At 32.5% G+C, this 27,536-nt stretch overlaps 2 protein-coding genes across 2 annotated transcripts; one reads left to right on the forward strand and one right to left on the reverse strand.

Annotated features, from left to right (window-relative positions):
• The first annotated feature begins 666 nt into the window (after positions 1-666).
• On the forward strand, positions 667-10,600 carry LOC111632138 (triosephosphate isomerase-like). The gene is made up of 7 exons (XM_023376512.1): positions 667-891; positions 965-1,088; positions 6,122-6,206; positions 6,284-6,416; positions 6,958-7,043; positions 7,124-7,211; positions 10,319-10,600. Exons 1-7 carry the CDS (start codon positions 780-782, stop codon positions 10,435-10,437), a joined length of 747 nt encoding a protein of 248 aa, XP_023232280.1. The 5' UTR covers positions 667-779; the 3' UTR covers positions 10,438-10,600.
• A 4,840-nt stretch (positions 10,601-15,440) lies between these two features.
• LOC111632137 (adipocyte plasma membrane-associated protein-like) lies at positions 15,441-25,532 on the reverse strand. The gene is made up of 9 exons (XM_023376511.1): positions 25,335-25,532; positions 21,186-21,341; positions 20,145-20,260; positions 19,547-19,636; positions 19,357-19,473; positions 19,111-19,282; positions 18,122-18,256; positions 17,769-18,042; positions 15,441-15,828 (listed from the first exon to the last, which is right to left on the reverse strand). Exons 2-9 carry the CDS (start codon positions 21,287-21,289, stop codon positions 15,631-15,633), a joined length of 1,206 nt encoding a protein of 401 aa, XP_023232279.1. The 5' UTR covers positions 21,290-21,341; positions 25,335-25,532; the 3' UTR covers positions 15,441-15,630.
• Positions 25,533-27,536: the final 2,004 nt, after the last annotated feature.

The raw sequence follows: 27,536 nt of genomic DNA on the forward strand, positions 1-27,536 counted from the left end.
GTCTTGAGAACGGAGTAAGATAGATGAAATACGAGACCAGATTTGGAAAGTAGGACCGTAGGAGCAGAAGGCCCCGACTACACAATATACGAACGTCCGATGCAAACCGAATTTAAAATGCTTTTTCCCTGAAAGCAGTTAATAGATGACAGGCACGACTCCGTTGCTGAGTGAAAAGTATAAGGTACAGGGAGGGCAAGACACTACTAAGACGGTTATTTTTTTTTTTTGTTATAGCTCTTTCCGGCCTGTGGACACTAACCGGGCCGTATTTTTTAGCAAGTCCATTACGGATTCGGCCAGGCTGACAATAGGGCGATCGGACGGGTCAAGGAATCCCCAGGAATTTTTCGGGGGTGGTCCGTTCGGATAATACGGGCCCCGTCCCTCACCACCCGGTCTCCCCATTGTGGGCCTGCTATAAGAGACCCTCTTAGTACCCACAGGGCGGAAATATTATAAAAAAAAAAAAAATACGGCGATCGGAGGGACTCGACAAAATTATTTCTGAAAAAACAAAAAATTTTCATATTATATTAAAAGCTTTTATTTTTCAAAATTTATTAATAATATTCTGAATATTTTTTTTATTACATTTCCCTTACATATTTTAGAGAAATAATAAAATGCATCAATACGAAATTACGATGTCGATGGCGCACGTGTGCAGAAGCATGTAGTGTGCGAAGGGTCACGCGCATCAAGGGCATTTAACTTGAATGTCATAGAGGTGACACTTATTCCTCATCTGTCGTATCGAGGGAAAAGCCGGCTAGGAAATGTCTCAGAGGAAATTTTTCGTCGGTGGAAACTGGAAGATGAACGGAAATAAAGCGGGTATAGAAGAAATAGTAGGCTTTATGTCCAAAGGTCCCTTAGATCCAAATACAGGTATAATTGATTATATGTAATATAATTATTTTCCCTGTCTTCTCATTGTATTTAACAATAAGATATGTTGCAGAGGTGGTTCTTGGATGCCCTTCCATCTACTTGGACTTTGCAAGGTCAAAAATGCCTGCAAATGTTGGCATTGCTGCACAGAATTGTTACAAAGTGGAAAAAGGTGCCTTTACTGGAGAAATTAGGTAATTTTTCCACGTTATTAATAAATCTGAAGCCCTTAAAATGGATTATAAACTGGAACTTCTGAAATGATAATCGAGAGCTGATATTTAAATAAACTACCAAATTTACCCGTTTGCTTAAAATAATTTAAGTCTAACCGTGTCGGAAAATTCTAGCGTAGTATATATTTAAATTATTAAAAGAAACTGGTAAATTTGAAGATTCATTTCTCTATTTGATTTGGGGTTTTTATTTATTTCGTGGTGGTGCACTTGGGATTTAATCTCTGGGAGCCGAGTTGAACGGAAGAAAGCATTTTTAATGTTGAATTCGATAAAATTCCCACCTTATGTGGCTGCTAATTCATTAGTAGTATAGAAATAGAAGGCGTGACACATTATAAAAAAATTAATTTGAATTAGAAAAATATTTTTGGAAAATTTTTCTAGTATTATTTCTCCTTTGAAGCGTGCCAGGGCCACTTGCTTCCCCCTATGGATGTGCCACTGTATTTACCCTCTTTGACCTTTATATATGGGATGAAATTAAAATGTGTACCTTACCACTAACTGGGCACCAGTCATTTTTAACAAAATTAATATTTTATTTCATAAGTCACACATGTTTAAAATTATTGATACAATGAAATAATGAACAATTAACAAAGGAAAAAACTTACAATTATTTTTATGCTTTGAGTATGACATCAAGTTTCAGCGTCGACAAAGTTTATACCTGTGGTCTTCTCACAAATGTTTGCATTCGTCTTCTAACTTGATAGTTTTATACAATTTCCAACAGTCTGAAAATATTATACTACCTTCTTTCACGTCATTTTGTATTGCCACAATTGATGTGTTAGCAGAAGGGTCTCGCACAATGAATTAAAAACACTCAACTCACAGCGAATTCCACCGAATACCCACTGCTGTGGTAGAACACATTTGACATTTTGTTTTATACGTGTAAATCGACTTCTGTACTTCTCAATGACTCTTGTTTGCATCACCTAATTTTACAATGATTACAGATGTTAAAGAATTGGTACAAACATAACTCACCTAATTATTCCAATCAACAAATGTGCTGGGATTAATTCCTAACTCGTCATGTAAGATTCCAATTTGTAGGAAAAACAAAGTGCAATTGCTTTGTCAGTTGACAATTGCCGCATTCTAAAATCTATTAAATTGAAGAATAACAAGCTGTCCAAAAGTAATAATTACAGTGAAATTTGAAAAAACATTACAGAAGGTATGATGTGCATCACTTTTATCAAGAAACATAATTTACATAACCACATGGTGTTGAACGATGCAATTATGAGACTCGGTACTATGCGAAGTAGGTTGAAAGTAATTTTAAAAATGCAATTTGAACTTTTAATATTATTCTAATTTTGAATTTACAACCAAATAACATAAAATAACAAGTTATATGTAAAATATACAACTAAAAGTTGAAATTTAACTTTTTTAATTATACCAATGCAAAATTATGCTAATCATTTTCGATATCAAATGTGTATCAACAACCAAATAACATAAAATAACAAGTTATATGTAAAATATACAACTAGAAGTAGAAATTTAACTTTTTTAATTATACCAATGAGAAATTATGCTAATTGTTTTTAATATAAAACGTGTATCAACAGTCATTGTTTAACATTATAATTGACTTTTATAACTTTTATACAAACGTAAAGGAAATGGTAAGTTTTCATACAATTAGTCTTTACATATGATTAAATGTAAAAGAAAGCAAATATTAAGATGTTTACGCAAATTGGATGTCATTGATTGAATGGCGCCCAGTTAACAGAATATTACCTTTAAAATGTAGCATATGGGTGTAATCTAAATGAGACAGCTTGTTTCCTAAGAACTTGCAAACATTGCTTTATTTAGAGTGTATAGTGGCTGGCTAGATGATTAAGATGATAGTTAGTGATCTGTTTGCTGCTCTGAAGTCTGGTTTGATTCTACAGAGAAGCAGGTAGATGTAAAGGTCTGAGAGATGGAACCTATCTCTTACAATATTAAGATTTTATACAGTAAATGGAATTTAAAACTAATTCACAGCTGCAACAACCTTAAAACACAGCAAAAATTTTAGTTATAAAATTTTTTGCTGTGTTTTAATGTTGTTGCAGTGTGTTAAACATTACAGAATTATTACATAAAGTGACAAGATAGGGTCCAGTTGTGTTGTGTCCTATTCCTTGCAAATACTGTTTGGGATGGGTCCAGTTCCTATAGATAATTGTTTTATATGCTTGTGTATATATAAACTTAAAAAATGTTAATTATGAAATGATTGGCTTTTTTAATAATGCTTAGTTAATTTATGTTATGTAATATCCAATAAATTTTGTATGTGCAATTTTGCAATGAAATTTAGTACATTCAATAAATTTCATATCTAATTTTCTTTCTATAATAAACGTTTTTTTGAATATTTTTTTATGTAATTAAAACAAATTCAGCAAATTTAATGATAAATTTTTTATATATAAAGATACATACTAAGTAAAATCTAAATATTTTTTATTGTGTTGATATCATGTAAATATTTAAAACAGCTTTTATAATTACAACTCGTAATCCGATTTTAATTATTTAATGCCGAATTAGTGGACATATTTGGCCTATGTTAATGATTTATAATAAATCGATGTTACATAAACTAGGACATACTGGGGAGAGGGGAAGTAAAAATTTCAAGAAAATTGCAGATGTAATTTATGAACAACCCCTAATACAAATGTCTTGCAAATGTTAATAAAACATTTTGTAATTATTCAAATATTTTTAATTTTTCAGTTAGCCTCTTCCCATTTTGGATCTTCTGCATTAGCTATAGAACTTTAAAAATTAAAATTATTATTTTAATTTTTTATATTCTTACATTATTTGAATAATAAATAATAAATATTTTTTTTTATACTAGACTTTATTTATTAGTATATGTTGAAAATTATTAACAGGATGTATAAATTCAGAAGATGAACAGTTTTGCAGGAAAGCCAACTTAAAACAGTAGATATGGGTGTATTTCCTGTAATGCTGATTTAAAGTAGTTTTGTGAAGAGAACAGTGTAGTGACTGTAGATGTATGTTAGTCATTTAAAGTTTGGAAACACTGAATACAAAACTTAAGATGCCACAAACAGCAAAGTGTGTGTAAAAAAATTGTTTTACTATATAAAATATTTAGTTGGTTGTCTTTAATATTATGATTGATAAAACATCAGATACAATTTTGTAACCAGGATGTTTTCTTTTTGGCAAAACATTGTCATTATCTGAGCTTTACTGTTGACCTTAATCGGAATTTGTTTGCATTTGCCTAAGAGATCTTTTAAAAAGTTTAATCTTTTTATTAGTAACTCTTAAGTTAATGTATAAAAACAAAATGTAACAGACTTTTGGATTCATTTAAAGCACTATCATCAATTACAGTGACATCACTATAGGTTTTGCATATGGTTTATAGAAAAGTGAGAATAGGTAGCTGGGACAAGGAAGAAGAAAAATTGTACAATTAATTCTCATTCAAGAAAACTGGACGAAAGGCATAAAACAACTTTGAAAATTTCAATATTTTAAAATCCATGGGCAAATATGAGACAACATGCATACTTATTTGAATAAAAAAATATCAAACGATAGTGTTTTCACTTAAAAATTGTGACGATTTTGTATGGAGATGTCGCTAATTCTCGAAACATGTTAGAGCAAAAAGTGTTGTACAAGGGCTACCTGTATTCTTTAATATGATTTTTCAGATAATTTCAGTCGGCATTGATAAGCTTAATGTTAATACAAGTGATAAATTTTTAGTCTCTGAAACTTTTTGTAATTATTTTTTTGATCTTAAAAAGGGTCCCTTTCACTTTTAAAAATTGCTGTTTTGATGCGAAGTGACAGACACCTTAAAGGATCATTGGTCCTACATGCTTTAAGAGGACATTAAACAATTTCATTTGCTTATGTCTTTGCTGAAAATGCAGAATAACTGAATGGCACCCAGTGATAACCTGTTTTTAACAGGATAGGATAATGTGTAACAGTTACAGGAAACTGAGTTATCCAAATCTTCCAAAACAGTACTGTGGCTCTCCTTACTTGTCAGACTTGATAGCCCCAGATTTTTACACTGATGTTTTCTTTAAAGACAGTTAAAAGAATAAATCTCGCAGCAAGTTGCTTTGAAAACAAATATTTGATTGGCAAATGCCACTATTTTTGATAGTATTGAACATTGTTCAAGCATTTAGTTGCAGGCAGCAGCCACTTTCAATGTGATGTAAAGTCATTCAGGTCACTAGAATTCTGTATGTGTCACTAGTTTAACTTTATTCCATCTACATGTTCACAGATTTTAATGGTTAGTCATTCTATTAGAATGATTCTATCATAGTGTATATCTGGAAAAGTTGTTAATAATTTGAAAGAACTGTCTTTAATCACCAAACATATGCCGTAAATCCATTGGGCTAGTTTTAAGGCTAATTACTAAATAAATTACGTAATTAATTTGGCACTAGAGGTAAGCGTTAGGCGCCATCTCTTATTAATATTAATAATTATAAATAAATTAATTAATTTAAATAATTTAGAACCGCTGGGAGAAAAAATCGGCCCGGAGCGGGACTCGAACCCACAACTCCTGCTTACCGTGCAGATGCGTTGCCAGTTACGCTATCCGGACCTCCGATCCGATCTCCTCTTCCAGCGTATAACTATGTAACCATCGACGGTTATTACAATGCCGGCTGGGGACACATTCAGTGCCCATTTATTTAGTAATTAGCCTTAAAACTAGCCCGATGGATTTACGGCATATGTTTGGTGATTAGCTATATTACATCGGGTTTAGTGATGTTTAGAACTGTCTTTAAGTGATATATATATATATATATATATATTTTTAAAATTAAATGTGTGTTTGAGTTTTGTAAATGAAAATTAATATGATGGAGAATATATAAAAATATTTTAAATAATTGATTTGATCTTATTTAACAAAAATTTATATTTTACCACAGTCCAGCTATGATTAAAGACGTTGGTGTAAATTGGGTAATCCTTGGCCATTCTGAGCGGCGAAACATCTTCGGAGAGACTGATGAAGTAAGCTTCACCAAGTTAGAAAGCTCGGAAGTTGAAATTAGATGCATTCATTCTAAAAATTAAATTTATTTTTTCAGTTAGTTGCAGACAAAGTAGCACATGCACTTTCTTCAGGTCTGAAGGTAATTGCTTGCATTGGAGAACTTTTAGAAGAACGGGAAGGCGGGAAAACAACAGAAGTAGTTAATCGACAAACTAAAGCTATTGCAAGTAAGATAAAGTCATTATAATTAAAATTTGGTACAAATGCAGTTTTGAATGATTCGTTTGGGACATTATCAGAGCTATAGACATGTCTGTAGGAGTAAAAAAGTCAAAGGAAGAGATGGTATACATGTGACCCTTTTGTGAGGTTTAGCTTTCTGAAATCAGTTTATCTGTAATTTGAAGACCCTCAAAAATAGGATAAAATGTAAAAGTGAAAAAATTTGGAACTATTTCTCAAAATAATGCTTGATTTTCACTATTAGAAGTGACTGAGAGTTCATAAAACATGAAGAATGTCATTGCACTGACTATTACTGGGGTGTGATCGGAGTCGTGCTGTATTAAGCCAATTGTATATTTAATGAGCAGCCCAGATATTCTATCTTGAATGGTCACAATTATAGATATTGTTCCTTTTGACTTTTTTGTGTTGTCCAGAGACTAAAATTTGTGGGAGCAAATCCTCACATTCAGAACTGTAATTTCACCTAAAATTTTTTAACAAAAATGTTTTATTGATCAATTCAAATATATTGAATTTCAGGCAAAATATCAGATTGGAGCAATGTTGTTCTAGCTTATGAACCAGTCTGGGCTATTGGCACAGGAAAGACTGCATCACCCGAACAGGTTATTATTTCTTTCTGTATTTAATTGCGCAAATAATCAATACATTTATTTAAATTTTAAATATATTTTTCTTTCGTTAGGCTCAGGAAGTTCATGCTCAATTGCGCCAGTGGTTGAAGGATAATATTTCAGAAGATGTATCTAACAAAACAAGAATAATTTATGGCGGTAAGTTGATTTGTTAAAAATTATTTTAGCCCAGATGCATTTTTAAATTTGTTTAAAAATAGTGAATAATAATTAGTATTTAAGATTTCTGTAGATTGAGAGATTAGTTCTTGTACAAAAAAATAAATGGTGAAATGAAAGGGTAATGTACTTGAATTTTTTAAAATTTTATTTTATGAGGCATCAAAATTAAACCCTCAATGATTCATAGAATGTCATTATAACTCCATTCCTTACCACCTGACTGTCTCATTTTGTATGAGTTTAGTTTCGTACAAAATAGCTCCGTTGACATTCAATTTATTTTCGAATGTCAACGGCCAGCCTACTTGAAATAAGAATTGGCCTGAAGAAGTGCCCAGAAAGAGTAACAAAGATGTTCATCACTTAAACGTTATTAACACCTGTTGATCGGTTGGTGAGTCGTAAGTTTTATTAGGTCATTTGTAGGTAAATCATTAGGATAATAATTTAATTAATTGCCAAATTATAGTTTAATTTAAATCATTACTGTGTAACAGTTCAAAAATTCTGGCTTGTATTAAGGTTTTTAGAAATCGAATCAGCTAAAAACAGTTATTTTTGTGATAAATGAAATACTGTAATTTCATTTATTAACTGCTATGCTAACATGAACATTTTATTCAAGTTATCGGTTCAATAAATGGAGGGCCTTTGACTAATTTTTATTCATTCATAGCAAAATTAATCTGTCTATTATAAATGAAGCATTGACAATTCAGAATACCTCTATAATTATACAATCTGTCATAAAATCATGTTCCATGAAGTTTTCATGTTTCATGGAACATGAAAATTTTGCAGGAACATGTCAGTATTCAACAAAAGGAAAAATAATTAAACCAGAAATGTTTGTGTAACCTGTCATTTTCTATTACTTTCCCTGGCATGGTGTGTATATATAAATATAGCATTACTAAGCTCGATTGTATTAATAATAAATCAAATGATTGCCGTAATTAATTGGGCTATTTTTATGCTGCTACTTATAAGCAATGGTGAAAAAAATTAGTCCGATTTAATTACAGCAATCATTTGAGTTATTATTTCTATTACTTTCTTTTTTGGTCCCACACATTCAAAATACATAGCTTTCATTTCTATCTTATGAAAGCCTGTTTGCATCTGCTTATCAGAGGGAGTAGACTGACAACATGTACACAAGTAAGCTTTTGTCTCTCCTATAACAGTTTGATGATGCAATAGTCCCAGAAACTCGACTCTCGATAACGCGACATTCCACAAAACTTGTCAGTCAAAAAATGTATATAATTTAAATTCCTATAACTTAACATTAATATCAAGTAAGTTAGTTTTTGCTGATAACACTTGATAATAGCATCAATTCCTCACATTAGCAAAGAATATAATAATTTTTTTCAAGATGTCACTGCAAAACGACACAATGCGAATGTCACTAACTTAAAAGTATTTACTGAATAGTGAATAATTTTTTTAAATTAAAATTTAAATACTAATAGAAATAGTTACTGTTGGTATGTAGTTAATATGTATATGAATTTGCACATATAATACCTTTACGAAAATTTTCTTTTTATTTAAAATAGCATCATTGATATATCGTAAAACTTGCCATTTTCAGTAACTTGTCCACTTCTCGGTCCACGTTAAGTCGAATTTGTGGGACTTTACTGTATATTTGATGAAATACATGTGTTTGCGGGTATGGTGAAAATATTTCACTCTATGTCATAGTTGAATGACAAATATGTTGAGATAATTTACTTGTAAGGTGAAAATGACCAACCTTTCACAGACTGCAGTTGCATTCCATGGCCAAATTCTGCAAGAACTGAGACCCATTCATACTGAGGTTAGTTTCAAAGTTTGAGTTGACAGAGATAGTTACAAGGAAAAAATACCAACTTGTAAACCTGTTACTGCTCCAAATGATACAAGTGACATGTCACAAGCATTGTTGTTAATCCTCATTCATCTATTAGACTAGTCATCCACAAAACCTTACGGATGTTCAAGTGAGTTTGCGCAGGAATGTGCTTTTAATAATAATGGAAACCTTCCATTGTATTTTATACAACTAGATCTATAAAAATTTGTTTTTTGTTAAACAGTAGACATTTCATACCATGCTGTAATGTTAACATAAATTATGCCATTACTAGATTTTATTATTTTTTACAAAATTTCTTTATGTATTTGTACAGTATGTATATGGTTTGGATTTTTTATATTGCAAGATATCTGAGGTCAAATTGCACCAGACCATGGTCTGATAGGGTCTGTCTTTCACTGTATCACTTGACCTTACATAACTCTTTGGCATTACAATTATGCCTTATGTCAATCTTGTCTCTGCCTTAAACAAATTTGGTTGTGCAATTTTAGGTTTGTTTCCAATAGACATGAATACCTTTAACATCCTGGATTATTATGTTTTAAATGTAACTTATTTTGTAATGTTATCCAATTGCCGATGGACAATTTTTGTCGTTTTTACATAATTTACTGAGATTATAGCCTTAAATAAAAGGTCTAATCTCAGTGTGTTTTAGATATGTTCCTGGTGTAAAACAGGGCAAGTGAAGACACATTTCGGATAGTCTACATTTCATATTTTAACAAATACCTTAATTTTATTACCTTACCTTGCATTAGATTTATTGATTGGGTAAGTAACTGCAATCATTGGAAAGCAATTTCTCATACATAAAATTTAGCATTTTAATTCTTACCTACTCAGAATACTACATAGATGACCTGTAAGTTATTACTTCCCTTTTCTTTAATGCAATCCACTTAGTAGAGAAATCCAAAATCCCTACGCTTTGAGGATTCATCATATATTACTTTGTCCCTGTAAGTTTCCCAGCCAAATCTGATATCTTACCATAGGCTGATGGCAACATTTGCTATGGTTTTCTGAAAAACAAAAATTCCTATGAGAATCTTGCCATTTTTAGTGATTGTTTTTCTACAAGGCAAAGGGGCATTGTGCTAATTTCATAACATATTGTTTGAATTTCAGATTTTAAATAAAAATAAACGTTGTTTTTAAATTCGCTATTTTTAATAGATTAACATAATGATCTTTTTTTATTTCTCAGGTTCTGTGACTGCAGCCAACTGTAAAGAATTGGCAAAGAAACCCGACGTGGACGGTTTTCTCGTTGGAGGAGCATCACTGAAACCTGAATTTGTACAGATTGTGAATGCTAGACAGTAATTTTCTGTTACCACATTTCTGTTATTTACATAATTATGCAATTCCTTGTAATATCACAGATGATTTAACAAAAGATTTTGAGGATAATTTAAATGACACATTATTATAATTCTCACAATTTTGGTTTTGTTCCTCCTAATTAAATTATGTTCATGTTGATTGAGTTTTGTGTTTGATTTAAGTTACTAAAACGAAGTAATTCAGAAATTTGCCAATGATACAAGTTAAACAAATTGGATTTTTCGGATATCAAAGAAATTTGCGGAGCATAAATTGGCCCTCTCTCGATTCCTATATACTGTATTTCTGTACAAATAAGAGCATACTCTTATACATGAAAATTGGTTTGTGTTTTTCAAACATATTCTGCTCCACTTTAAGAGCATATGTAACAGCATGCATATAAGAACATGCATTTACAAGTGCATTATTACAAGTGCCAGCTTATTTTCTGTTATAAGAGAACTTAATTGGTAGCAATGTAAACTAAATGTAAATGAACTGATATGGTACTATTCAGTGACATCTCTGTGGTAACCTTTATTAAAAATAACGAAAAAATTCTTCCAATACTATAAAAATTGTTTTAAAAATACCGAGTATGTAAGGTATTATGCAAAACATAGTACCAGAAGTAAAGAAAATTTATGTCATGCTTGCTTGCATTGATAAAAATCTGGTCACAAATATTCATTAGCATTTTAGGTGAGTTATTATATAGAGAGGCTCTGTCAAGGTTTGATTATTGTTTTTTTTTCTTGTGAGAATTAAGGTTAAATTTTATTAATTGTAAATCAAGATTTATGTAATATTCTTCTGTTGCAATTCAGTCTGTCACATATAACAGAAAATTCAACTCTTTTCTATTGTTAAGCCAGATTTAATTCTTCCAACAATTGTAGTGAAATGAAATCAGTTTGATGTCATAACACATTTCACTAGGTTGAGTAAGGTAATTTAACTTTTGTGTGCTATATTGATATTATTGCTAGCAAACAGCACTATGGTAAACTCCCTCACCAGTGTTGGTTAAACAATTGGCAGATAACTACCATTAGATTATCCAACAATGGTAGAGTGAGGTATTATATCAGGATGTCTGACACCATTTGGTTTTTTCTATGGAAAAGTACAGACTCAAGACAGATGTGAGGATTTAACCCTTTTTTCATGGGCAAGTACAAGACCATTAGAGAAAGGAGGAGACAGGAGACTAATGTTTTTTGACAAAGACGAGTTAAAATTAATTAATTTACATGAAAGAATTATGTTCTTTTTAAATTGTGTTCTAGTTGGTGCATTGGTCAGAGAGAGAACTTCCCTCTGATGATTTGAACTAGAGTTGTTTTTTTCCTATCAGAGATGATTCGATAAACGATAAGAGGACTTGATCTAATCATTGAGGATGGAACTTATTTTAATTGGTCCCATGGACTTGAACTCTCAGGATTGGTCCACGAGAAGCAAGAATAAGATGACGCTGATATGAATGAACAAGTCTGAGATGACACTCATCTGAAAGTTTGAATGAGACTTATTCTAACTTCTCATTTAACTGAAATTTCTCAGAAGTCCTCTCAAACTTGCCTTTGTTGGTGGACAGTGGATTCATCTGTTGTTTGAACTGTCTATGGCAATGCTTGGGGTATGGTCATCTATGAGGCTGGAAACAAAATTTTCATGGACAAAAAGGGATTCCATGTTCTATCATAATGTTTTATTCCAATTGCATAACACTAGTTTTACCTCTGTTTATATGTATGCCTTTGAAATAATTTAACAGCCAACTAATAACAAAAATATAATTTATTATAGTGAGTAAATAGCTGAGGTTTTTCAACATTGGTACAAACTGATAATAGTTGTCCCCCATACATAAAATCAGAATTGTCTTAGTATGGTAAAAATGTGACAAAGTTTTGGATATGGCTAACAGCTACACAATATTAAGTTAAAACGAATAGAATAACGTTAATTTTTGTCTGATATTTTTAATTAAAAATAGAGGTGAGATTTCATTTCATCTTTGTCCCTCTTGAGTACCAGCACGCTTTTATAAAATCGTTATTTCACGGATATTTTAACTGAAGAGAAGCAGATTATGGCAAGAGATTCTTATAGGTATCAGTTATTCCCACTGGTGTCAGTTGCCTGCCCTTCCTTAATTTCGAAGCTAGGTCAAGAGGTCCTGATTAACTGCATACGAACTTCCGGTCTGCACCGAAATTCATGTCATTTCAATTCAAAAAATTTTCTCCATAATGGAGTTAGATGACCGACATGACACCTGTTATCAGGAAAAGTATGATGTACAGGGGCAAGGCGACTAAATTTTATTTATTTTAAAATAAAAATTGCAGCTAGGCATGGTGAGATGTCGTACTAATTTTTACTCGTTTTATATATTTGAGCTATATTTACAGAAATAATTAATTGAAAGAGAGAAAAAAAAATGTAGAACAGTTGTCCCCAAATTTTCTTTTACCTCTTCTTTTCATAAGAATTTTCTACAAACCACAATTAGCAACCCTATATTACTCTATATACAATGATGTTACTCTGCCCATTTGATAGAATTGATGAGTCTTCTCGTTTATTAAAAAAAAACTTGGTTAAACTGAATATCATGTCATACAAATTCTCGCCATATTTGCCATTTGGGAAGTTGATGTTTTTTTCAAAGCAACCAAGTTATTTAACATGAATATTTATAAAGTTAGCCAGTTATCTCTGCATGTCCTTACAATACGTTTATAGACTATTAACACAACTGCAAAAAACTTATAAAGGAATTGATCCCTAAGAAGTTTGTTAATAAGAAAAAAATGTCGCCCATTTCAGGCACAGAAAGAATATCAAACAATTTTCTACAATCACATTAGGTCCACCACCAAGCTGATTTTTGTAGAACATCCATACGATGAACATCTAAACAGAGCAGATGGTTTAATACCCAAGACTCGGACTGTGAAAATGCACCAATTTATGGTTGTTGACAATGGGTTTACTTTTAAGAGGGATTTATGTTACTTTTGAGGTGGTCCTGCAATTTTATGCCCACGATACAACTTGCAAGAACACGTATTTCAGTAGCAGGATCCAAATTCCGAGCTGCAAACATTCAAGTTACAATTCCCAACAATTCAGAAAATTCCGCTTCCATTTCAGCGAATCCTCTTCAGAAAATTCTGACGGAATAGACAACACTACATTGAAAAATGGCGTATTGTTGTTTACGATGATGTGGATTATATACATTAAGAGTTTCAATATTATCATCATCATCATAAGCCGATAATACTTTTGGTTTGATAAAATTAGAGGCTAATAATTTAATAAAACGAACACTTTCTATGTAAAGATGAGATATTAAAGTGTGTTCGGATTGGAAGAAAGCATTAAACTCATTGAATATAGATAATATTGGCTACATTTTAAAAATAACAGATAAGCTTTAACATATGGATTCTTCATTTGATTAAAAATAAACTGACATTGTTGATTTTTTTCTTCAAATTCTGTCACTCGAAAAACTTCCAACAACACATCCCATTGCCATTGTACTGTATGATCTACACATGTTGATAATGCCAGCCATCATGTTTTACTGGGACTTATTATTTTAAGCTGTGACTTTTTAATATACTGTACTCTTGGATGAATATTCAGACAGTATTGATTGTCACTTTGGACTTTGAGAAAAATATGAATATAAATTTTGCAGTAAATTTTCAATATTATACCAGCGGCGGATCAAGTCAAGCGAATCCCACCAGTGGCCAAGCGATCTTTGTACCCTTTGTACCAGTGGCCAAGCGGTTTGAACACTGGGAGTTCGGTCGTGGGTTCGCTCCTCGCTTGGGCGAGTTGGCCATGTGGATTTTTCCGGGATTTCTCCACGTCTATAACACCTAAATAGGAGCCAGTTTCCCTTAAAAAGACCTCCCGAAAGGCATCGCCCAAGTGTTGAGTTGCCGTAACTTAACTAAACAAACCGTCTTGTTTTATTTTTTGCAAATTCGTCAATTATTTTAGCAGTATCAATTCGATTAAAAACTTCCTGCTCTATATACAGAATGGCCATATTATTTAATCTTTTGTCTCCGGTAGTACTCCTTAAATAATGTTTATACGCTTTAAAACAGAAAACGACCTTTCTCTTGACGCATTAGATGAAGGAATTGTTTTATAAATTTTCAATAATATTTCAACATTGGTAATGTGCGAGACATTTCTTTGGTTCAGACAATGTGTGAGGTCCCGGATGGAAGTCAAAAGGATGTGACGTTCTTGGTTCTTGGTGCTCCGCTTCAGTGATCCTGCAGATCATCAGCGACGGATTTGTCGACTCCTGAGACTTATCGTCTCTCTCCCGTGACGTCTTGCTTCGCCCAGATTCACCCTTCTCCCGAGACTTTCGTCCGAACCTGTGTCGCACGACTCATCGAGGGACAGAAGGAAGAACTTCCAACCGAACGTTGCATCCATTTTGAAAAAATTCAACCAAATCTAATAAATAATTTGAAGGTAATTTTATTTCATAACATCAGTAAAATAAAAAAATACAAAGCTTTACTTATCAAAGTTTATACAAATATCTAAAATTTTAAGTAATAAAATATGTTTATTATAAGCAGTTAAATCTGTCCTTTAGGATTCAAATCTGGATCCTTTGCAATATTCATCTTGCTTACTTCTTTACTCGTGAAGTTCCATGGGATTTCATTACTTATACTTTTTCTTAAGTCCCAAATAAATTTCAGTTGATTTTTCTGTCCTTACCTTATATTTCTAGGGACTAGTTAATCTCTTGCATCAAGAATTACACCAACGGAGACTAAAAAAAGGCTTTGTGTCAAGAGCAAATAGTATTTTTCTATGCATTACTACAGATTATGACAGCCATAATGGGCAAAATTCACTATATAATTCATTACGCTTGCTCCAACTTCAATAAATCCAACATAATTTAATACTTAAAATAAATTTTTCCCACCTTTTTATTGCACAGTTTCATAAAGGAACAATGTTGCAAAACAATTGAGCAATGGAGTATTGTCATGCCATAATTTACAGTTAATTTTGGATATTTTTCTATATATCACTATACTATTTAATGTGAAAATATTATTCAAAAGCATGGGTGAAGATGACGTGGACAAACTCTATTTTAACTCTAAATCATTAAAAAAATTAGAGTTTCAGTTTTCCCAAAAAATTATTTCTCCAAGATCCTAAATACAAGTGATTCTGGAATTCCAAGATTTCTGAAATATACGTCATCTTTCCATCTGGAGAATGAAGACTCTTAATGATTTCTCCGTCATTATTAACTTCAATAATCATACCATAATTTGGAATTATTGGTACAAAAATCTGCCCAGTTTCAATCTGTTTAAAATAAAAATAGGAAGGTATAAATCATATTGTTCTGAGTATTTATTATTATTATTATTATTATTATTCTATGAATCTACGTACAAAAGTATAAAAAAAACTTTATGTAAATCTTAGTTACAAGTGCTGTTTGAAGAGAAAACGGGAGTATACACAACAGTGTTGAAGACAGAACCAATATCTAAGCAACAGCACCCGCATACTATAAAAAAGTGGGAGCACAATCCATAAAAAAGGGCAACTTACATTATGCAAGAAGCTTCAAATTCTATGATTCAACGTGGGATCAACGCTCTAACAAGGTGGCTCCGATTGCACTCGGTTCTACTTCCATTGTGGGTTTGGCCAGGCACAATGGAACAGTTGGATGGTGAAGGATGGGACCTAACGTATCAAGGACAGACCAAAAATTCCTAAAAGTTACTGACTGCTCGGATTCAATCGCTGGTCTACTAGAAGAGTAATCTGAATCTTAAGTGCCTCAGCCATCTGACCAGCAATTCACAATGGATGTGATTTAAAAGGCTCTCTTAGTGGTCATATGGAGGAAAGTGTTAAAAATAAATAATGCTTATTAATATACGTTAGAATTATTCATTTTACACTTGTTAAATGTAGACATTTTTCCTAATGTTGAGTCGATTTTTTTGCTGAAGGTTTTGTTTTAAAATACAGTCGCATGCAGGTAGGTTTGAATCAAGAATGCCTTTATGGGGATGATGTATTTTAACTGAATAACCGAAAAGTTTGTTAGATTTTTAAACATAAAACATTTAAATTGGGAATTCATCAGCCGTTGATCCCTTAGTTGTGGTAAGTTACTTCCGGTTTCTTCCTCATTTGTTAAACACGTCGCCGCTATTATAAACAGTATTATGGAAGCTTCACGTTCTGGTATTGGAATAAGATGAAGTTCGCTATGGTGGTAGTTAAATGCATGATTCTTTACAGTTAAGAGTGCTACAAAAAATGAACGGAAAAGTCGTTCTGCCATGCAGAGAGAGAAAATAAAATAAAATTCACATATTGTCTGACATATTAAGTGAAATGTCCTAATTGGTTTAATCAGAGTCGATATATACGGGGTGTATTTTTTTATCTTGAGACAATGAATTATCTTAATTGGATCTCATTATTTTGGAAAAAAGGTGTAGACAAAAGTTGTAGGATATCGAGGGGCAAGCAATTGGTGACCTCAGACGTGACCTTGACCTTCAAGGTCATTTGGAAGTCAAGTCAGTTTTTTCAATGGGAACACACATTTTTGACCCCGGAAATGGAAAGAGCAGGAAATTTTACATTCAGATATACCCTTGATCCTAAGGTCTAGGTCAAAGATCAAGATTATTTTAAGGTTAAAATTAAAAGCTTATTCTAACGGGAAACCATACATTTTCTTACTGGAATAGACAGGGAGGACAATTTACTGGTTTTTACAACTGTATTACTTTCATCTTTAAATGCATTCACTACTTTTCGCACTACGCAGGAGTAGCAGCTGGATGGCCGAGCTGTCAAGGTGGCAGCCTACCGCTCTAGGGGACCCGAGCTCGAATCCGAACAAGTTGAAAATTCCCCAGGAATTTTTCGGGGGGTGGTCCGTTCGGATATGTCGGGCCCCGTCCCACGCCACCCGGCAGCCCCATTGTGGGCCTGGCCGAACCCATAATGGGCTTGCAAAAAGAGGCCCTCTTAGTGCCCACAGGGCGGAGAGTTAAAAAAACAAGAAAAAAAAACTACCCAGGAGTAACGACGTGGACGTAGTAGTTTTGTGCTCCTTTTTAGGTGCTTGTTCTGCCCAACTGACACCTGAAGTTCTTAATTGTCCTCCCTGTCTATTCCAGTAAGAAAAGGTATGGTTTCCCATTAAAATAAGCTTTTAATTTTAACCTAATTAATCGTAAGTTTAATATAAACAAAAAAGTCGCGATTACCTCAAATGCTAACGTCTTGAATCTCTCTGAATATAAAAATTGAGAGATGCTTCTAAATAAGAATCCAACAAAATATAGAAATTCAACAAATATTTTCTTGATTATTGGATATTGGGAAGTTAAATCCATCAAATTTGGCTTGGACGCATTTCTACCAGAAGTTAATCCTACCCAATAGCTGTTCTTTGTGCCATAACTCAAATTGTCTGGTTCTCCTGGTAACCCCTCAACGAACACTTCCAACTTTTCTGATGCTTTGGCATCTAGATTATATCTAGTCATAAATATATATATATTTTAATATATTATATAATTATATTAATTTAAGTTGAATTAAGACAATAAATACTTACTTCAAGATTCTATGATTATTTGTTTCAGCAATTAGAAGTGATTTCTTATCATGAGAGAGAATGATCCCATTTGGAAAGTGTAAATCATCGATCAAGACTGTGGCATTATTAGTCTTTGGGTCAAATTTAATAACTCTGTAAAAAATTCAAAAAATCACTATATTGTTTTGCTCTTGAAATACAGGATAGATAATTTAATTTAACTAGTGAGGGCCCATGGCATTTACAGTTGTAGAAACCCCTGTATCGCGCAACTTATACTATAGATTCCTTATTTTAAATTTACATCGTATTTATAAATATAGCCTACTGTATTACGTTTCTTAAATCATTCCTCACGTCTTTTGTTTCGTTTCTCTTTTTTAAAATTATTATTTCCTTTTTTATATGGAGACCCTAATCACGTTCCTAGGATACCTGCCCACAAATCCGCCCCTCTGAAATGTATACAATTTATTTATTATAATATTAGATTATTATTATAATTAACACGAATATCTATTAATCGTTCAGTGAATTGCACTTTCTTCATAGCATCAATTAAAAAATATGCCCAAAACAACCAAAAATTTTCGTTTTTGGCGTATAAATACAGTGGAATCTCGTATGATAAGCCTGGTAACCCAAAAAGCACGGATAATAAAATTGGCATTTACAATACTGTATTTTCATTTATTTGAATTTATATGACAACACAAATACAATAGAAGGGTTTTGTTTTTTCTAATTTTCTCACATTTTATCCATGCCAATTTGATATCAATTACCTTGGATAGCCGAATATCCGAGACAGTTAAAGTGTCTGCTCTGAGGGTCCCGGGATCGACTTCAGGCATGCATCCTCCCAATTTTTCACGGGTGCTCTGACCTGAATCAGTCAATCCTCGATCCTCACCGCCCCCATTGTGGATCTGGCCGAATCCACGATGGACACGGATGAATGATCTTAGTGCCTTCAAGGTAAAAATAATTTAAAAAGTCATATTTACCGTCCTGTACTTTCGTGTTCGAGGACTACGTACAAAACTCTACTTAATGGCCATCGATTACTTGATTCTGTTATGTATATAATACCATCATCATCGATGGCAACGTCATTAATGAAGACCAATTGTTTTCCATCAATTATGGCTGACGACTTTAGTAATGAAGTGACTTTACCTAAAGTAACAAATAAATTATCTGTATTATAAGTCACAGCAACATTTAAAGAAGTAAAGTAACAATAAACGTACCTGTTTGTATATCAATAACATACACTCCATAATACGCATCGACTACATGAAGTCTGTTCTTACTATCGAATTTCAAGCCTAAGACACGGCCACATTTATGTTGTTCCCATATTCCTTCTAATTAAAGTTAATTAAACTTGAAAACTAAGTTATGAGTTTAACAATTAAAATGTTTAAATTAATTACTAACCGCATTTGTTTCCAATCTGCGCTACAGTTGAAATTTTATTATTTTCTATTTTGACTATCCTTCCATCTGATATTCCTGTATAAATAACTCCTATAAAAATAAAAAATAATATTCATTACTTAAATCATTCAAATATCTATATTTTAAATTTGATTTAAAAATATTATTTATTTATTTCTAATAATTATATTTAACACCAGATGACGACATAATCGCCTATCTATAGAGCAAATTATTTAGTATCTTAATAAATAATTAGCCATATTATAGCCAAATAAAATTCCAGTCAATTTTGTAATTATAAATACTGAATGTTTAATATACAGTAGACCCCCCTATAACACTGTAAATAATTCCGTGTTATATGAATTTCATGTTGTACGAGTCACTTAGATTTTACAAATGCGTGTGCCGGGTTGTGAACGGCTCACGTATTTGTAAAATCTAAGTGACTCGTACAACATGGAATTCATATAACACGGAATTTATCTACAGTGTTATAGTGGGGTCTACTGTATTTGAATATTTACTTATGGAATAAGAATATAAATAATTTTGTTTTGTTTTTGTAAATGTATAATTGAATTAAAACACTAACCATTTAGAAGAGCAAGCGATTCTGGTTTCGTTATTTGTCCTTCAAAAATATGTTCCGCGTCACTCAAATTATTGTTTACAGTTAAGGGTCCTTCAAACGCTTTTGGAAGCGAAATTCTACATAAAATAATAACTTGATAAATATTATATTCTGATTTATAAGAAGGCAGTTTAAATAATTAAGTAACATAATACAAAAAATATTATTACTAGAGTTTCTGAGTAGAAATTTTTGTGTTTCCGGTACCCGAGACTATTTTTTCAAGTTTTAGGAACTTGAAAAAATTACTACGGCATTACCATTTATGCAATTAGCACAGGTATAATAAATATAGCTATTGTCTGTGACTGTTTCGTTGTACAGTCTAATCTTCAATAGTGGCCATCTCTCAATAAAAAAAAAACACCTGTAACAACGGCCATTTTAAGAAGCTCTTTTTAGACAAAAATGCAATAAAAAAACTTCCAAACAACGGCCACTTCCGAATATTTTTTCTTTAACGGTCAGATGGCCGAGTAGTTAACGTGGCAATCTACGCTCTAGCAGACACGGGATGGATCGAGAAAGGGATTTTTCAGGAGTGATCTGTCGGGAAACGTTGCCCCCATCCCTTACCACCTGGCCAAAGGGCCTTTTATAGCGGGCTCTAAGAGGACCATTTTTTAAGCAAGCTCATAATGGGCTTGCTAGAAAGGTCCTCATAGAACACGCAAGGTGGAAAGTTAAAAAAAAAAAAAACTTAATATTTTTTTTATGTTCATATCAGTGGCCGTTGTTCAGAGGTTTGATTGTATTCAGTTTATAGTCTTATTAATGATATTACTGTACAGGCATCCCCGTTTTACGTCAGTAATACATTCTTTAAAGTGAGATAACTTAATAGTTATTAGGAATAGTTTAATGACTTCAAACCTTCAGCTGTAAAAGATAGTGTCCAGAAAAGAATAGTGGGAAAAATTTTAATTTGAGAAGAATATGGTGGGGAAAATATTTATAGGAATTTTATGCCTACGCTAAAGTAATAAGTAGAATTTTACTTACTTATAGGAAACGGGTTTGAAGTCCAGATTCAGAGAAGAATTTGAGAAAATTAAGTATACGATAAGGAATATTCCCAGAATTTTAAAAAAGATAGGAACTGCCATTTTTAATTCCGATATTCTGTTAGAATATTATCCGCTTAACGTATATAATAACCTGTAAAATAATATCGGTAACAATAAGTATTTTTATACAATAAAAAATTTATAATACTGTATATAAATTATTTAATGTACCGTGAAACATCAATTTAACGCCACGATTTCTTCCTTGAAAACTGATACTAAGTCGAGTATGGCGTTATATTGAAGTACCTCAAAAATGAGGATTATATATTGTAAAGATAACAATGCCTTTTGCCGTGTAAATTCGTATATCTCTTATAGTACAGTCGACCCCCCTATACAGTAGAGTAGCGAAGGGGGTGCAAGGGGTGTATCATGCACCGGGCGCCACTCGCAGAGGGGCGCCCAAATGGTCTCCAAGACAAACTATATGTGTTTATGGAGGGGGAGGGGCGCCAATAAAGTGTCGTGCCCCGGGCGCCAGTTATGTTCGCTATGCCACTGCCCCTATAACATTGTTCATAATTCCGTTTTATATGAATTCCATGTTGTACGAGTCACTTAGATTTTACAAATACGTGAGCCGTTCACAGACCGGCACAATGAGGATTATTTTATTAACGTAGAACAAATGAAAAGATGTTATACAGGTATTTATAGCTGCTTCTTCTCTAATGTAAGTGTTTTGTTTGGAAGATGAGAAGAAAATACCGAAACACGTGTATGTGACGCATAGAGGAAAGAATTTTTAAATTATAATTTATAATTAAGCTGCTGGCATGCGGAAAAATTCCACTTTGTTCAGGTTATATTATAGAATCGGTACTCAAACGTCTCCTTTTTTAAGCGTTAGAAAGGTTTCTGCTTTTCAATGTGTCCTCTTTAGATAGGTTATTCTCTTATAGTAAAATGTATCTGTATTTATTATAGAAATAAAATATATATTTTTTTAAAAAGAAGTATTTTAAATTACATTCTCTATATTTTTTTAATGTACAGTACTCAAAATTAATTAATTTTTAAATACAGTATTACAGTAGAGCCTCGAAAACTCGGCCTAATGTGGACCGAAAGATGGCCGAGTTTGTGAAAATGCCGGGTTATCGGGAATGGGGTTATAATAAATAAGTACGAGTGTTTCCTCAGAAAATATTGTACTGTACTTGTATGTATTGTTTACTTGAGAATACAACAGAGAATAAACTGCCCAAATACCCTTAAACAAAGGAAAAGTACGTCTTTTATGAAGGCATAGAGCCTTTACTACATGAAAATGAAAATGAATGAAAATGAATGAATACACTGTACAGTAATTTACCTGATAAGACAGACCGCAGAAAAACACTTTATGAGGCATAAAGCTGTCTTTATCATGAAAATTAATTAACTAAGGATTTTTTTGCCCTGCCAGGGTGTGGCCGAGTTATCCGGAGTGCCGGGTTATCGAGTGCTGAGTTTTCGAGGCTCTACTGTATTTGATTATTAGGATAAGTTAGAGACAGATTATTTAATTTTAGTATTTAATTAATAGCACAATAATAGCCATAAATAATCGAATCTTTTTAAAATTTATAACTAATTGTACATTTTATATTTACTAAAACAATAAAATATAAGAATTAATTTTCCTCGATTATCTTTTCATATAAATCTTTTATCGCTGTTGAATTTTCCTTCAATGTCAAAAGATTATTTTCCTATTATTAAGAGCATTTTTGTAATTATATGTAATTTTATTATCATTTCCCTATACAGGTCTGATTAAATTAATTTATTTTCTTTCATATTACTTAACTAGTTAGCAGCCTTGGTCTGCTAAAAGACAGGGAAATTTATTTATACGGAAGTAAAACATGTAAAAAAAATAATAAAGAGATTATGTCTGAAACCGGTTTAAGATATAATCAGAAAGAAAGAAGGTAGAGAATTCTACAAGTTTTCCTCGAAAAAAAAAAAACAACAAACAAACTAAATTGCCTGTCGTAATTTCGATTTTTATCACTCCGCGTGACTTCAGCCATTGAAGGTCGTATGATAGATTTAAACATAAAAATAGAAATTTTTGCGGGGAAATAAGAAGAAAATAAACTTATTTATATAATTATTTTAAATGTATACTAAGAAATCTAAATTGAGAAATTCAATTTTTGTGGTTACTCTTTGGTTTTCCGTTCCGTGAGAAATCTTTTCCATATTCTTCTTGGATTCGGCTAGCCACATAATAGAAGCGATTGGATGATGAGGAATTGGGCCAAACGTATTTGGGAGAAGGAAAATTATTGGGATTGTTCGCCCGGATTCGAATCTGTGTCCTCACAGCGGTAGGCTAACACCTTAATTGGTGATTAAAATATATCATTAGTATTTATCTATCCTCTATCAGTTTCAAGAAAAAATAAAGTGGATTTTTTAATATAGTTTTCGTCAGTTCTAAGAAAACATGTGTACAATAATTGCTACTTTGTGATCACATAAATGCATATATAGGAAAGTTTTAGCTCGAGGGAATCATTAATTTTTATTATTTTTCTATAAAAATAATAATGTCCTCTAGCTGAAACTTTCCTACATAAATTGCATGTTGCAAGCTTTTATGTTGGCAAGATGCAAATTTAAGATAAAACTGGTTTACTTATCCAGCTGTATTAAAGCCGCGTGCTAGAGCGGCTTTAATACAGCTGGATAAGTAAACCAATGACATATTTCGTTTCATTAAACGGATTATGTCATCGATTTTCCCATTCGTGATTTAGAAAGACAGTGCTTCCGACGGTAGTTTCCTAAAATATTAAACTAATCGCCTGTTCTATTTCTTATCTATTGTTTTGGGTCTCTGAATCTAAGATGGCTCTCGATTAAATTTCAGCTGACGTAGTGATTATTACTCCCTTAAAAGACATGTTATAGGGTTTATTTTTTCTATAAACTTTACGAAGAGATGGGCCCGAAAATTTATTACGTTTAGGGCCTTTCAGATTCGTAACATCTTACCGGCGTGGTAAAAAGTTAGAAAATTATACAGCTTTTATAGTAACGTTCCATTAATTCCTCCATTGGCTTATACTGTTATCGATCGTTCAGTTTCTGTAGATGTGCTTCAAGTTGTCTGTTTCATTATTGATTCGTTGTCTAACACAATAAAATCAATGACAAGTATCTTACTAAAAACAATTGCATGGAGTCATGCACCAACGAATTTAAAGGGGGATTCCCTGATATAAGATTCTAGTATTGATGTCCAGAACTGGGCCCTTTTGGATCGTGAGCACGTCTTCACTGCACGTGCAGCAACCCCGATTATTACTCCCTTCATTCTGATGATTCTCTGTTAGTTATTGCATAATGCGGCGCATTGTTCTTGTTTAGCAGAGGTCGTTAACAATACAATTTATTCAGTTTGACGACCTATTTTTTCAATTGTTTTGCCGCATAAACCTCTTTAACGAAGCTCAGGGATTTTAGGGAATATTAATTAATTAATTGTATTTAAATCCTAATTGTAATATTGAGAAAAGTTACTCCTAAATAAACAGGTTTCACTGAATTTATCTTAAAAACTATCAAGTTATTTAAACTAAAACAAGCTTATTACACAATTAGATTACAATTTTTTTATATTGTCTTGTGGTTAAATATATTTAAACCGATTTGCCAATTTAAACTGACCTAAATTTATATTAAAGTGGCATAAAACACCCCAAATGCTAAAATAAGCTATTTTATTTGTATTAAATATGTAATTTAATTATATTATTTTAATATTTTGTAATTAATTTTCTTGCAAATCACCCGCTCCTTTCAGAATAATGCATAAATTTTGGGGTTCCGTATTTATAAAGGGCCTCAATAAAGTTAATTTTACTTAGTTAATACGAAAATATCTTTAAAGGGCCTCTGTATAGCTTGGCATTTAAGGCCCTTTTTGTATCATTAGTTTTATTATTGTAAATACTAGGCTTTAGTTCATAGTAGAATGGTCGTTATCAGATAAGGAGAAACAGCTGATAATACAATTAAGTATATTAAATTTAAATATTTAGAGATATAAGGGTATTTTTAATTAAACGACATTAATGTTACTCACCGTAATTAAGTGTTAACTCAGTTCGGAAGGGAGAGTTCGATAGAACCACTGTAAACATAACGTTCAAGCAGCCATTCCCGGCTGAAGTGTTATTGATCACATGAGGCGATTCACGTGGTAACGACTTGACCTATGAACAACGTTGGTAAACAATAGGCTAATAAATACAGAAGTCTAGAATTTCTTTTTTGTGTGTGTATCGATTTACAGTGTTTAAATTGAATATTTAGTGACGACCTTCGTTAATTAAATTACATTATTCGATAACATTAAAAATAGTGTTAAATATACTGTATTTTACAAAATAACTGCTGGAGTTAAGCTCATGAGGTGGGCTCCTTTTAAAGTGGTTTTGTTTGTTTACGGCAACGCGACAAGTGGGCAATCTGCCAAGGGGAGGCCCCGGCAGGACTTTCTATGGAGAAACTGGTTCCTATTTACGTGACGAAAAGCCTAAACAATCCACGTGGCTAGACTGTTAGTGAGGTGCGAACCCGCGACCAGTGTTCTATGGTTTTATCCACATTAGTAAGTCCCTTCAATGGCGCGTTATAGTTTCATGGGACCCAGCAAATTTAAATCAGGGGCCCTCATATAGGGTTAGAACTTCAGAAAATTTTCTTTGGGGGGGAGGAAATTTCAGAAAATTTCGACAAAAGAAACGGGAGTTATTAAGCTTCAAACGGAGTAAACAAAATCGTGCCCCCATACTCACTAACAACACATACAACCCTCCGACTTTTTCAAGGTTCACCGAGTCCAAAAATATAAAACCCTTGGGGGATTTTTAATCCGATCGCCATACTTTCCCTCTGTTATATATATATATATATATATATATATAACAGCCGGGGGGAAAATATAATGTATAACTTAACTTAATGTATACTTTTATATATTAGACAAACCTACTTAAATAGATAAATACCGTATAATTTCCTGTGCGATTTACACATTTCTTATATCGTCCTGTGATCCTTCATTTTGTAAACTGTTTATACAACACGTAGAACACCCACACTGAACTCCACGTAGTAGAGGAAGTTAGTAAATAGGTCACTTTTACACGGATCATCACCAGTAATCTGGTCACGAAATGTCGTCGCTGTAAGGCAATGAACCGACATCTCCGTGTACGGAAACGGTTTTATAACGTCATAAAGTTCAGGCTGTCGTCGTTAATTACAGCCTTCGTTTTGTCTTAAGAAAAAGAAAAAAGCCAAGTTCACACACCTCAAATGAATAGTTATACATAAAAAAAAAAAAAACATAATTTTAATCTTTAATTAATTTAATAACTGTATTTTCGGAGCGGTGTCTGGTCGCATCACCGAAAACTTAATTGGTAACGTCACGAATGACGTCACTCCTCACCTGTCGTCATTTACGCACAAGTAGACTGGTCACACCACTTATAGTGTTTAATAAACAACGTAATTACCGACATAAATATTGTACATTTTCTGTTGAAAAAGTATTCGCATTCAAGTCTCAACCAGAAAAAAAAATTTTTTTTTATTATACTCGTCTTTCATAACGGTTAATAAAAGGAATTTCGTCACAGGAAGTAATGTACACAATCCAGAATTTAAATAAATCAGTTTATTCCTCGCCCTTTAACCTTTTATGGAGTCATTGATGCTATTAATCTTTGGTGGTTAAAAGACGAGGGGATAAGGAAATAGAGGGTTGTCATATGTCATAACTAGAGAGGGATTGGATTTTACCTGTTGTTAGCATTTACAGTTGTCTTGTATATTTTTAATTATTATAAAATTTTAAAACAGATGGCGCCACACGATTTATTAATATTGCGATTAATAATATAAAAGTTATTTTTTAAATAAATTTTCATAACAGACGGGAAGCTTGAAGGGCATAAATTTCACAAATTTATATATGTATTCCCTACTTTCTGGTCATTCGAGTGGGGTTATATATAACAAATAGAAAGTATTGAATCAGTCAAAACATTTCCCCTCCAGGATTAAGACCTCGAAGAACCCCCAAAATTGATTTTTTTCCCTGTATGTATAGTTGTTAGCGTGTGTGTGTTGTGGTGCACACTGTTGTTCACCCGCTTTGAAGCTTAACTCCTGTGCCTCTTATCGAATATTTCTGAAATTTTGTAGGGAGGTTTGCGTTAGATTAAGATTTTTTGTTTTTTGCGCTTATGACAAGACTTTGTAATTATAAATTTTT

The sequence above is a fragment of the Centruroides sculpturatus genome, unplaced genomic scaffold (assembly GCF_000671375.1).
Source record: "Centruroides sculpturatus isolate CEXI.00-Female unplaced genomic scaffold, Cexi_2.0 scaffold711, whole genome shotgun sequence".
Classification (NCBI taxonomy): domain Eukaryota; kingdom Metazoa; phylum Arthropoda; class Arachnida; order Scorpiones; family Buthidae; genus Centruroides; species Centruroides sculpturatus.

Excerpts from the sequence above, each read along its gene's own strand:
- LOC111632138 (XM_023376512.1), top strand. The coding sequence starts at position 780 with ATGTCTCAGAGGAAATTTTTCGTCGGTGGAAACTGGAAGATGAACGGA. Across the intron at positions 1,089-6,121 it reads GCCTTTACTGGAGAAATTAG|TCCAGCTATGATTAAAGACG; the intron begins GTAATTTTTCCA and ends ATTTTACCACAG. Across the intron at positions 6,207-6,283 it reads TCTTCGGAGAGACTGATGAA|TTAGTTGCAGACAAAGTAGC; the intron begins GTAAGCTTCACC and ends TTATTTTTTCAG.
- LOC111632137 (XM_023376511.1), bottom strand. The coding sequence starts at position 21,289 with ATGGCAGTTCCTATCTTTTTTAAAATTCTGGGAATATTCCTTATCGTA. Across the intron at positions 18,257-19,110 it reads GAACACGAAAGTACAGGACG|AGTTATTAAATTTGACCCAA; the intron begins GTAAATATGACT and ends AATTTTTTACAG. Across the intron at positions 18,043-18,121 it reads AATAATCATAGAATCTTGAA|ATATAATCTAGATGCCAAAG; the intron begins GTAAGTATTTAT and ends ATTTATGACTAG.